General features: G+C 39.7%; 1 protein-coding gene across 3 annotated transcripts in view; it reads left to right on the top strand.

The window, feature by feature from the left end:
- Window positions 1–386: 386 nt before the first annotated feature.
- The window catches only part of LOC109904096 (receptor expression-enhancing protein 1), a 15,165-nt gene continuing 2,325 nt past the window's right edge, over window positions 387–13,226 (top strand). The window contains exons 1-8 of one of the 3 annotated variants that reach the window (XM_020501222.2): window positions 387–503; window positions 2,118–2,190; window positions 2,719–2,795; window positions 3,409–3,529; window positions 4,699–4,812; window positions 4,923–5,094; window positions 6,970–7,226; window positions 7,809–7,930. In XM_020501222.2, coding sequence (XP_020356811.1) covers window positions 472–503; window positions 2,118–2,190; window positions 2,719–2,795; window positions 3,409–3,529; window positions 4,699–4,812; window positions 4,923–5,094; window positions 6,970–7,226; window positions 7,809–7,883 — 921 coding nt within the window. In that variant the 5' untranslated portion in view covers window positions 387–471 and the 3' untranslated portion in view covers window positions 7,884–7,930. Of the gene's footprint in view, window positions 504–2,117; window positions 2,191–2,718; window positions 2,796–3,408; window positions 3,530–4,698; window positions 4,813–4,922; window positions 5,095–6,969; window positions 7,227–7,808; window position 13,226 lie in introns of those variants that run through there. The other 2 variants (XM_020501223.2, XM_020501221.2) reach the window with 2 other exon arrangements.

Raw genomic sequence — 13,226 nt, 5'->3', positions numbered from 1 at the left:
GTGGCCTTTTATTTTCCCAGCACAAGGTGCACCTGTGTAATGATCATGCCGTTTAATCAGCTTCTTGATATGTCACACCTGTCAGGTGGATGGATTATCTTGGCAAAGGAGAAATGCTCACTAACAGGGATGTAAACTAATTGGTGGCACAACATTTTAGAGAAATAAGCTTTTTGTGTGCATATGGAACAGTTCTGGGATGTTTCATTTCAGCTCATAAAACCATCACTTTACATGTTGCGTTGATATTTTTGTTCAGTATACATATTAACAATATTAGGTAGGTAGGCCAATGACATGTTCATTTCAGTAGTCACAGCTGTTCTCTCTGAATCACGTTCATGTCTGGGTGCAGCACATCGTTTGACGCCTTGGTTGGCGCTCGCTGACGCTGCTGTCAAATGGCAACTGCCAACGCTCAAGAGGAAACTCCTCCCTGTTGACAGCACGTTCTGTCGCCGCCTCAGCACAATGGTCTCTTGGATAATCTCTAGACTTGTGGTGTAAGTTATTTTTATCACATTCTCTCTCATTTCTAAAATAGCCCACCTCGAGATAATGCCTTATTACGATAAATCTGTTTTTTTTTTCCAGTGACACAAGGTGCATGTCAGCAGTGGCCGCTTTATAACCTATTTAGGACACCTCTTATTTCTAAGCAGAGACGGTGTCTCGGGGGTTTGAGACGAGACAGACAGAATATTGTGTTCTGTTTATGACTGAAATGTTATTCCTTACTGAAAGAATGGGTTCATTGTCATATATCACATTCAATGGGTCGATGATGTGCTCTTATGTGTTCACATGCGTTTTATTTCCAGTCCAGACAAAGAATGACGATTGGCCAAATGAAATATGTATATTTTTATTGATATATGTTTGCTCATTCAGAGATATGTAAATAATACAACAAAAATTATTTAGCCATTGTTATGTCATACAGTAGGCTTAAATGCAAAGTTGACAGAATAAAATGCCCAAACCACAGTGCGGTGGGGTGAGCGGAGCTATTTTATGATACTTGATATTCTTTATTTGGAAAACAAAGGGATGGGTCAACCTTTTCAGGTTACAATGCAAGTGTTGCATTTAATCATAGACTTTATTGCAACATATTCTGATAATTATAGTCATCCGAATATTTAAGCATATTCGACTATGGAAGCAAAATTCTAGGCTCCACTTTCCATTCCTATTTGTTGTAATATGGAGAAATTATTAAACGTGTCCACAACATATGGGCTTGGAGTAGGCCTAAAACAAATATCAAAATAGCACGTAAATTAAATTTAGATTATAATATCATATTACATTGCTGTTTAAAGACGCGAGGGGCCGCAAGTTTCTTCTGGCTGTCTTGGCATTCAAAGCTCTATTGCCTATCCAACCACATTTTATTTGCTGTTCTGAGGTCTTGAGCAGAAACACGGAATAGATTTTTGTTTTGATTGACCTTATGTATTTGGAATTGTTTTCTACAGGATAACCCTGTGTAGGTCACAGGTCAGTCATTTTAGCAGGTCACACCCCCAGCTGTTGCTGAACTGTTGCTTCAAGGGGTCCTGTTTGAGAGTTATACAGTCGCACATGGGTAGGCCAAGAGTCCTTGTGTCCCTGTTTAATCTTTCAGATATTAGATGAGCTCTGATGTCAGTTTAGTTATTTGTTTTTGATTGTTGTTGAAAATATTAGTATCTCCATAACAGTAACATTCAACAATATGGGCGGAATTGGAATTACTTGAGCCCGGGAAAATCGGAGTTTCGCGGAGGCCTCATTGATGTCAATGGGTCATGGCGCAAAGGAAAAGCGCAAATAGTTACTCCCAGTTGGTTAATTATTGTTTTTTATACAAACACGAATTACACTACATAAAATCTAACACAGTTTTAAAGAAAAAGTATTAATAAACCCAATACCCAGAACTGGGGTGTCAGTTAATTTAAAAACAGAGATGTTTGTTTTTTAGTGATGAATAATTCAGTTGTGAACTGCTGTCAGTTGCTGTACTTTGGACTGTTTCCACTTTACTGTGCTTTATTTGCTTTTATCCCCATAAATGTGGCTGTGCTGGACAACATTTATTGCAGGCTTATGACATGTTTGATGTTTTCCAGGCTTATATTTGGCACATTATATCCTGCATACTACTCATACAAAGCTGTCAAGTCAAAGGATGTTAAGGAATATGTGAGTATGAGCAGCAGTCTGAAAAAAGTGAAAATTAAACAGTAACGTGCCATATTGAGTCAGTCTGTATAGATTACACATTATGGGCCAGTTTCACAGAACCAGACAACTATTGGACTGAATTACTTAAAGATGTACTATGCAGAAATCGCCCCACCATTTCCTGGTTGCTAAAATACTAATAGTTCGCCTAATTTCAGTTTGTGACAAAACAAGCAAGTATAGTGTAGAGAATCATTGTATTATCTAAATCGCAGTGAAATATATTTTCCATAACAAAAAAAATGTGTTTTCAGGTGTTTGAAGCAGGTGTGCAAAACCGAAAGTAAAAGATAAAAAAACTAAATTTAAAAACGCGATAAAAACTTGCTTTCAATGAGTGACAGATCTACAACTCACATTTCTGTACATTTTTCGGGGTCCCCCCAAAATGACATATTGCAGTTTTAAAACAGGATTTATTAGAATTTAGATTAATATTTCTTAACTATTATGTGCGAGACTAACAGAGTTATTCTACTTTTAAAGGTAAAATGGATGATGTACTGGATAATATTTGCCCTATTCACCACCATGGAAACCATCACAGATATATTTATCTGTTGGTAAGTAAATTATGTATTATAAAATATGTTTTGTTTATGTATAGTATTATTTCACTTGTTTTAATATATAGTTATGTTATGAAGTCCTAAATATTGTTCTGAAATAGTACACCGTCACATAGCATCGGCCTACAGCAGGATAGTATCATGGCTCAGGCTAAGACCCAGATACAGACACAGGAGGTGGATAGTATGAGTCTCAGAGTTTATTATAGTACAAGGGGCAGGCAAAAGGTAAGTCAAGGCAGGCAAAGAGCCATAATCCAAATCAGAGTCGGGCAGGTACAGGATGGGAGGCAGGATCAGGGCAGGCAGAAAGGTCAGAACTGGGTAGACGAGGAAAAACAAAAACTAGAGCATAGAAAACAAGGGAACATGCTGGTGGGACTTGACGAACTGGCAACATACAAACAGAAAACGCAGGTATAAATACACAGCGGATAATGGGGGAAGATGGGAGAACTCTGGTGAGGGGTGGAGACAAGGACAAAGACAGGTGAAACACATCAGGGTGTGACAGATAGTCATAAGACTGATGATGCTATTGTAATTGAGAGTGTAGATTTGATGAATGCTCTAAACGATCGCTGTATTATTCTTCCCTTTACTGTAGGGTTCCTTTCTATTATGAGCTGAAGATGGCCTTTGTGGTATGGTTACTGTCTCCCTACACAAAGGGGTCCAGCGTTCTATACAGGAAGTTTGTTCACCCAACACTTTCTTCAAAAGAAAAGGTGAGGTCTGTAAATTAGTCCAGTTTTCATTGTCCACTTGAAATGTTCTATAAGCTGTCTTCTATGTTAAACATGGTTTATATGCTCGGCTAAACCATTTTATTAAAGTACCAGTCAAAAGTTTGGACACACCTACTCATTCCAGGGTTCTTCTTTATTTTTCGACATTGTAGAATAAGTGTGAAGACATACAATCTATGAAATAACATATGGAATCATGTAGTAACCAAAAAAGTGTTAAACTCCATCACTCTTCTTCTTGGTCAAATAGCCCTTACACAGCCTGGAGGTGTGTTTGGCCATTGTCCTGTTGAAAAACAAATTATAGTCCCACTAAGCCCAAACCAGATGGGATGGCGTATCGCTGCAGAATGCTGTGGTAGCCATGCTGGTTAAGTGTGCCTTGAATTCTAAATAAATCACTGACAGTGTCACCAGCAAAGCACCATCACACCTCCTCCTCCATGCTTCCCGGTGGGAACCACACATGCAGAGATCAACCGTTCACCTACTTTGGTCTCACAAAGACACGGCAGTTGGAACCAAAAATCTCAAATTTGGACTCATCAGGCCAAAGGACAGATTTCCACCGGTCTAACGTCGATTGCTCATGTTTCTTGGCCCAAGAAAGTCTCTTCTTCTTATTGGTGTCCTTTAGTAGTGGTTTCTTTGCAGCTATTCGACCATGAAGGCCTGATTCACGCAGTATCTGAACAGTTGGTGTTGAGATGCGTCTGTTACTTGAACTCTGTGAAGCATTTATTTGGGATGTAATCTGAGGTGCAGTTAACTCTAATGAACTTATCCTCTGCAGCAGAGGTAACTCTAGTTTTTTCTTTCCTATGGCGGTCCTCATGAGAGCCAGTTTCATCATAGTGCTTGATGGTTTTTTCAACTGCACTTGAAGAAACTTTCAAAGTTCTTGAGATTTTCCGGATTGACTGTCCTTCGTGTCTTAAAGTAATGATGGACTGTCGTTTCTCTTTGCTTATTTGAGGTGTTCTTGCCATAATATGGACTTGGCCTTTTACCAAATAGGGCTATCTTCTGTATACCACCCCTACCTTATTGTACATGCAGTACATCAAACCTAATGAATGTGTTTTTCACATGACCTGCCAAGAAAAAGACAGTTACTGTAACATGTGTGTGTATTTCTGTCTGTCCAGGACATTGATGACTATCTCTGCCAAGCAAAGGACAAAAGCTATGACACTCTGGTGACTTTTGGGAGGAAAGGTTTGAATGTGGCAGCCACAGCTGCAGTACTGGCTGCGACAAAGGTAATGCTGACTCTTTGAATTTCTGATTTGTTCTTGGTGCGGTGAAGTGATGTTTTTCTCTATTCATATAGATCATTCCTAGTGTTCATGTATTTTGTCTCCCACACCAGAGCCAAGGAGTACTGTCAGATAGACTGCGAAGTTTCAGCATGCAGGACTTGTCCGCCTACCAGTCCGACCCAACTGAGATGGACCCTGGATCTGTCCACACCCAGTCTGCAGCTGGACAACAAAGGGCCAGGACGATGATGCGCAGCAAGTCAGAGATCGGCTACACCAAGGGTGAGATTATACTGCCACATACACTTAAATAACTAACCAAGATACAGACAGATCGATTGGCCACAACAAGGGCAGGGAAGGGAGTGTCATAACTTTTTCTATAAGACATTTGTATGACCTCTTAGATAACTACCAAGTAATAGCTAAGTAGCAATATGTTAACACTGAAAAAGGCACATTGGATTAGCAATTTTTGTGCACTATAATGGCTAATAGAGCAAATATGGTATATTTGGCAAATAATGGTTGACCACAGCACTGGTGAAAACAGGCACTGTAAAATGGTCCACATACATACAGCACCTCTTCCCCCTCAGGAGGTTGAAAAGGTTTGGCATGGGCCCTCTAATCTTAAAAAAGAGAGCATTTTTGAATGGCTGGATCACTGCTTGGTATGGCAATAGCACCGCCCTCGATCGCATGGCTCTACAGAGGGTGGTGTGGACAGCCTAGTATATCACTGGGGCCGAGCTCCCTGCCATCCAGGACCTCTGTATCAGGCCGCGTGAAAGGAAGACCCGGAAAATTGTTAGACTCCAACCACCCAAGCCATAGACTGTTCTCTCTGCTTCCGCACAGCAAGCAGGTACCGGTGCATTAAGTCTGACACCAACAGGCTCCTGAACAGCTTCTATCCCCAAGCTATAAGACTAAATAGCTAACAAATGGCTACACGGACTATCTGAGTTGACCTATTTTATTTCAAAATGTCTCGATGCACACCCACAGGCCCTACACACTCTGACACTCCAACACACACTCACTTCATAATTTGTTCACACACACATAATATGCACATTTATACTGACTCTATACACACACCCACTCACATACAATTGTTATTGCTTACTGCATTGTTGGGTTTAGAGCTTGCTAGAAAGGCATTTCACTGTACTTGTGCACATCACATTAAAACTTAAACTATCATATGGCCTCCTTCCTGTTTAAGCCTGCAGATAATAGTTCTGTAAACTGCCTTTCCTGAGTTTCCCTAACCCCACATCTTCCTTCCAGTTTGTGACGCTCTCTGACTGCAGGTCAGTTTCCACAGGGCTGCCAGGTAGGCTCTTGACCCATCTAGGAATGCTTAACTTTGAGCTTTTATCACTGAATGACCACAGCCTGCTCTCTGGTGGCCAGACTCATTCAGTGTTTCATGTCTCATTATACAGTATGTGTTGTACAGTCCAAAGTTTCTTTGAGATTCACTTTCTTTGGATTAATTAGTCTATTTTCCAAGAGGTTATTGAGTGTCACAAAGGTGAAAGGGAGTGCTTTTGCACCATGACTCTGTTAACATACATTTTTTTGAAGCAATAATATTGTGGATAACTGTAAGTGGCTGTACTGTGTGGACGATTAACACATTTTAATTTATTTTGTCAACTTACCACACACTTATTTTACAATAATAACAATGTGATTATTTGATTTCAGAACATGATATTACCTGAGTCCTCAAGCATCCTTTATGCTGAAAGAGCAGGATAATGAAAGGCTATTTTTGCTTTCTGCTTGCATGGCAAAATTGAATGATAGGATAGAAATCCAGTGTACTGAACATAATTCTGCAGAGACTAAATTAAGGGTCCTGAAGAGGAGTCCTCATCCTAATGGCATAGGTATGCTTGTTTGTCCTGTGAGAGGGGGTATCCCCCTGCCTGCACACATGGTCAGAGGATGTCTGCTCCCGTGGTCTGCGTAGAGAACAACAACCCTACTCTGCCCCTTAGTAAACTGAACTCATAACAACCTCACTGTAATGAAATGAGTTACATCACTTCAATAATTATAGTACAGTCCACTGCTGCCTTCAGCATACATTCTGATGTGTGTCTGTAATTTGTTTTACCATGGTCCCTTCTCATGGTGCAGGGCAGGACTTTGACATGACTGAATATGAGGTGTTGAGCTTCGATCAGTGTGACACCAAGGAACCACTGTCCCATCCTATTACGCCCCCCGAACCCATGACTGAACCCACACCCCCTCTGACCATCCAGTCCTCTCTACCCTCTCCACCTCCATCCCCTGCTCCCCCAGCAACAGAGCAGACTGAGGACATGAGGATAGGGGGGAAAACATCCACAAGCTCCCCACAGCTCAGGTTGATTAAGAGGAAGGTACCTGAGGTACTCTTTTAAACTGACTGGCCTACTGGTGTGTGGTTCTAACTGCTACTGGTCTGTGGTGACTAACACACCGGGTCACTAATTCTTACTTGGCTACTTCTAACTGGGTCCTTGTTGCGTGGAACGGTATCATTGCAAAAAAAAAATGCAAAAAATGTTGTTTTTAATGTGTATTTTTAGTTTTAGTGGATTGACAAATGTGTGTAAATTGGTCTTCTTTTGCAGTAATGTTTCACTGCTGATATGACTTTGCTGTGAATTGCAATGGTTATGGAAGTATTGATTTGATTGCATTTATTGATTTCCCAAACTAGAAAACAAGCTGGAACAGGCATCTGAAATCAACATTCCAGGATTGCTTTCTTTTAATGTCAAATCATATTTTCATAATGTAATGAGTGTTTATCTTGTCCCCGAACTGAATGTAGAGATATACTTAGTGTGTTTTTGTGCCCATATTGGACAGGCTAGACAAACATTGTCAGACCACAAACCAGAAGAAATGTGGCATTTACTGCTTTCAGAACAGTTATGGTCAGTCAGTGCCCCATTTCTCTTATTTCTCTCTCTCTCTCTTTCTAGCCTCCTCCTAGAGTCTTAAGGCCTCTCACAAGATTCAGGAGTGCCCAGCTGTCTTCAAACAGAGAGGCCATGTGATATTCTGTGAATGCTCCCAAGACTGCTTTAGCTGCGAGGGGAAGAGGGTAAATAAGGAAATGTGGCCTAAAGCTAAATGTATAAAGCAGCCTTGTTTTAGAATAAGGAAACCAAAGTGACTTGTGAAAGTCTATACACCCCTTGCACAGTATTCACATTTTGCTGCCTTAACATTTTATAAAAAAATTCTGGGGCTCTACAAAACTTACTAAACATTTTCAAAGTGAAAGAAAGTTATTATTATTGCAATTGTTTTTCAAATGAGATAATCTACAGTAACAAAACATAAATACAGCAACAAGTTACATTGGTACTATCCTAGCTGTTGGACAATAACAAATAAGAGAAAATACTATATAAGTAAGTACATAACATCCCCTACCCAGTTTAGGATGGGCCATAACTTCCCCTACCACGTTTAGGATGGGCCATAACTTCCCCTACCCAGTTTAGGATGGGCCATAACTTCCCCTACCACGTTTAGGATGGGCCATAACTTCCCCTACCCAGTTTAGGATGGGCCATAACTTCCCCTACCCAGTTTAGGATGGGCCATAACTTCCCCTACCCAGTTTAGGATGGGCCATAACTTCCCCTACCCAGTTTAGGATGGGCCATAACATCCCTAACCTAGTGAGCATGCGATGGCGGGGTATCTGACTTCCACTTAAAAATAATAAGTGGGCGGGCTAGAAGGAACGAGAAGGCTATGGCCTCTGCTTGGGTGTTACAGAAAATAAGCTCTTCGGGGGCTACCCCGAAAATAGCGACACAGGGATCTGGGGCAATTTCCTTATTGCATATATATATGAGAAAGTCTCAAAGATAGAGGACCAAAATGGAACTAGTGTCGGGCATGACCAGTACATGTGATAGAGTGGCGGGTGGCTGATGACATATAGAGCAGGTTGGGTCTATATCTGGATGCAATCTGGTAATCTGCAAAAGTGTAGGCGATTAAATACTTCAAACTGTAGTAACCCAGGATTGCAGAATGCAGGTGATATCGGAGATCTCGCTTCCAAACTCTTCCTCCCATGAATGCTTTACATGGTCAAGAGTGGGGCATGCAATATTATGAATAATGTCATACAGCATAGAAATGTGTCCCTTTACTTAGGGATCCAGGTTCAAACATAATCAAGCCAGCTGGTGGGTGGGAGGGATGGGAGAAGCTTTTTTGTAAAGTTGCGAATCTGCAGGTACCTGAGGAAATGTGTCTGGGGTATACTGTGCTCTCTAACTAGATGTTCAAAGGGGGTAAATACACGGCCATGGAAAAGGTCTGTTACAGTCTTCAATCCTTTCTGAAACCATAGCTGGAATGCTGTGTCTATGAAGTAGGTCGTAAAGAGTGGGTTGGAAATAAAAGGCATGGATGAGATAGCTTGTCTATATCCAAAGTGGATCCTAAACTGAGACCATATACTTAGAAAAAAGTGTTCCAAAATGGTTATTCGGCTGTCCCCATAGGATAACCCTTTTTGGTTCCAGGTAGAACCATTTTTGGTTCCATGGAGAACTATTTTGGGTTCCATGTAGAACCCTCTTTGTAAAGGGTTAACTGAAGAACCCTTTTAAGTTCTAGATAGCACCTTTTTTTCTAAGAGTGTATCCAGATGTAACTTTTCATAATAGTGTTGTTTGAGTGGTATTATTTGCTCAATGGTAGGGTGGCACAGACTAAGGAGACCGGGGATGATGTTTGACATGAGTGCTTTTCCATAAAGGACCACACCATTCCTTCCCCATCTAAAAATACAGAGACCCAAAAGGTTATCTTGTGACTATTGGGAGCCCAGTAGTAATGGAGGAAATTGGGTAGGGCGAGACCCCCCTCTCCTTTCTGTCTTTCCAAAAATTAAAGTAGATATGTCTATCCAGTTCTTTAAAAAACGATTTTGCTATAAAGATACAGGAATCGTGGCATGATGACTGAGTTGAGTGATATGGGGAGTGTCGACCAGCGATAGAGGTCCTGCTTAGCCTTCTCCAAGGCTGGCTTAAAAACTAAATTTAACAGGTCTTTGAATATAGAGATGTTTCCTAATAAAAACCTGAGTTAATACTTGGTGGAAGCACCACAGGCAGCTATTACAGCTGAATGATTTGGATTTTTTTTTTTACCAACTTTGCACAACTCTTAGGGCAACATATGTCCATTGTTTATCAGAATTGCTCAGTGAATTTGGTTAGGAATCATTGATGGACAGAAACATTCAAACATCTCTGATTTTCAAGAAAATGTATGTCAGGACTGAGACTAGACCACTCAGGAACAGTCTCTTGGAACATCATTCTGGTGTGTCTTTGCCATAAACATTTGTGGTATTGTGGTGGAAGCATTATGTTATGGGTATGCTCGTCATCGGCAGGGACTGGAGTTTGTCAGGATCAAAAGAAATATGAAAGGAGCAAAGCCCAGGTAAAAAGTTAGAGGAAAACCTGCCTCAGTCTTCTGAAAACCTAACTCTTGACTAGAGTTGTATTTTTCCATGGGACAATTACACACATTTTAATAACAAAGACACACAAGAATGGCTTTCCAAGAGGTGTTGAGTATCATGAATAGTCCAATCTCCATCCTGACTTAAATCGGCTTAAATATTCAGAGACAATATTGCTATCCATCAATGATTCCCAAACTAATTTACTGAGCTTGAGCAATTTTTACAAAAACAATGGATATAGGTTGCCCTAAGAGTTGTGCATAGTTTGTCAAATCTTGTAAAAAAAAAAATTGAGGTGTAATTGCTGCCAAAGTTGCTTACACAAAGTACATCCTCATTCTATACTTCTTAGTCATTTAGAAACGTTTCTATAATTGTTCCTTCACTTGGAAAATGTGGAATATGTTGTGTAGATAGGAAAACAATCACATTTAATCCCTTTTAGATGACATTTTAAGGCAGCAAAATGTGATAAATGTGCAAGGGGTGTGTAGACTTTCACTAGCGACTGTAGGACCTCTGGCATATACTGTAGTGTAAAGGAGACAGAGGGTGTGTGCCATCGAGGTAGCACACACACACACACGAGTGGATTCCATAGTGTACAGACATTTTGGATTGATTTGTCGGTCATTGAATACTTTTCGTATGTATGTACTGTGTGTGTGTGTGTGATAGTTTTTTAAAAATATTACGTTTAGAGACAAATGCATGTATGTGTCTCTGGTCATTTGTCAGGTGATGTGTCATAAAACAGAATGTATAGTCACTGAATCATTTTGTGGCTACTTGGTCACTGTATGAGATGGAATCAGTCACCAGGAGAGTAGCAGGGTGAAATACTCTGTAATGAAAGATTTGGGTTTGTAGGGAGATCTTTTGAGCTGGCAAATACAATCTGTACTGACAATTTAACAGGACATAGAATATTTAAAATAATTGTCCAGTATATCTCCTCAAATGTGTTATTTATTTATGAGAGAGAATAGCAATTGTAGGATTGCTGATTATTATTATTAATCTACTGGCAATGGAACTAAGTGTCAAAGTATGAGTAAATTGCTCTAAGTTTCACTCGTTACGTTAGCTTATAAAGCCTTAAACCATAAAAACAAAACATTAGGTCTGGTACTACAGAAACAGTCATATCGGTACTCTGACAAATCATGAGCAATTCCATGTGGCCATAACAATTACTAATGTCATTGACTATGGGCCCTATGCACTATGTTTAGAGTTAGTGCAACAGCTGTTCTAGTACCATGAAACACTGATCACCATGTTATAGATCATTACCAAAATTATTATTACATGGGATTAGTTACTATTCAAATAAATAAATTGCTCTAAGGAGCAGAAATATTGACATTCGACTTTTCAAGCTCGTTATAAATTATCTGGCATTGAGGTGTCATTCAATTGTTTTGTAAATGTTTGTATTACTCATGTCTTATGGCATCGCCATAAATGTTTGTATTTTCAGGTTTAGCACACAAAACATACTTTGACGTGTATAGCTATTGTATAACAAAAGATAGCCAGTGGCAAGGGCTATATAGGTGGCCCTTCTCAGAGTCTAAAAACACTGTGCAATACTCTGCTTTCACTGAGCAATTGTCAACTCATGGTTCTTACTTAAAAGCCTACTTTTCTTAATGTAGCCACAATTGTTGACCTGTCTTTTCCCAGCCAATGTGCCTGTTGCCTATTTCTGTGAGGGCATAGCAATTCCTATAGGCAGGTTCCTAACCTTCTGTAAATACATGAATATTGGTGAAGTGTTTTTGCCAAAGGTAGTGAGTGACATACCGTCTATGTCTAAAATGAACATTTCTGCACTGTAGGTATGTGAATTAACTTGGCTATTACATAATGCTTCACTAAATATTATGCTTGGTGTTTGGGCAGCATACATTTTTGTTCACTGTTTTCAATACAGTAGCTTAAATTAGAAATGGAAGCTTCTCCTCAGGTACGTGTTCAGTTTACACATCAAATTCAAACACTTTCTGGTAGAAACATTTTGGTATAAACTTGTTTGCACATGGAATATCAGTAAGAGGTTCCTTCTAATTGGGCCATTTTTTTTTTAGGATATAAGTTATTTATGGACAGAGATGTGACCTGTGGTAGAATTTTAAATCCTTTTTGCGATGTTCATGTAGTTTCAGTTGGAATGTATCTCCTTTTCAAATAATAACATACAAATAATATACAAAGTGAATCATTTCGGGTGGAAAAGGAAAGTCATCATTGCATGATGTTTGTTATTTAGTAAATAGAATGATTTACTACTTTGCATTGTTTGGATTAGTGTATAGTTATTTGCTTCATCGAATGCCTTGCTGATAACATTGATTCTGAAGTGTCTGAATGTTCTTTTCCTTATTATTTTGAAACGCTATGTGTCAGGAAAGTTCTTCTCGTGGACAAATACACATCTCTACAACTTGGAGTCAAATAAATTGTTTGAGGAGCATGTCTTATCTCTATGGATTAAAAAGCCCACATTCCTCTCTTCTCTCTGTTGGCCTTGGCGCAAAAAGTAACTTCTGGTAGGCCATAATCACTCACAATGCTCAAACCTTATTGTGAATATCAGAAAAGAAAGATGTAAAAGTCAGGAATGATGGTCTAAAATGACTGTATATGAAAATTGCTTTCTCTATATCACAGTAGGTTGGTGGCACCTTAATTGGGGAAGACAGGCTCGTGGTAAAGGCTGGAGCGGAATAGGTGGAATGTGTCATACGTCAAACACAAACACCTATTCCATTCGATCTGTTCCAGCCATTATTATGAGCCGGCGTCCCCTCAGCAGCCTCCACTGCTCTGTATCATCAGTATTTCTGTTGGTGAACTGATAACAGCCAATAAATGAGACAATGTGCTG

Source organism: Oncorhynchus kisutch, linkage group LG14 (genome assembly GCF_002021735.2).
Source record: "Oncorhynchus kisutch isolate 150728-3 linkage group LG14, Okis_V2, whole genome shotgun sequence".
NCBI classification, from domain to species: domain Eukaryota; kingdom Metazoa; phylum Chordata; class Actinopteri; order Salmoniformes; family Salmonidae; genus Oncorhynchus; species Oncorhynchus kisutch.
Note: the sequence above shows the minus strand (reverse complement) of the source record. Positions and strands in the feature narration are given on the sequence as shown.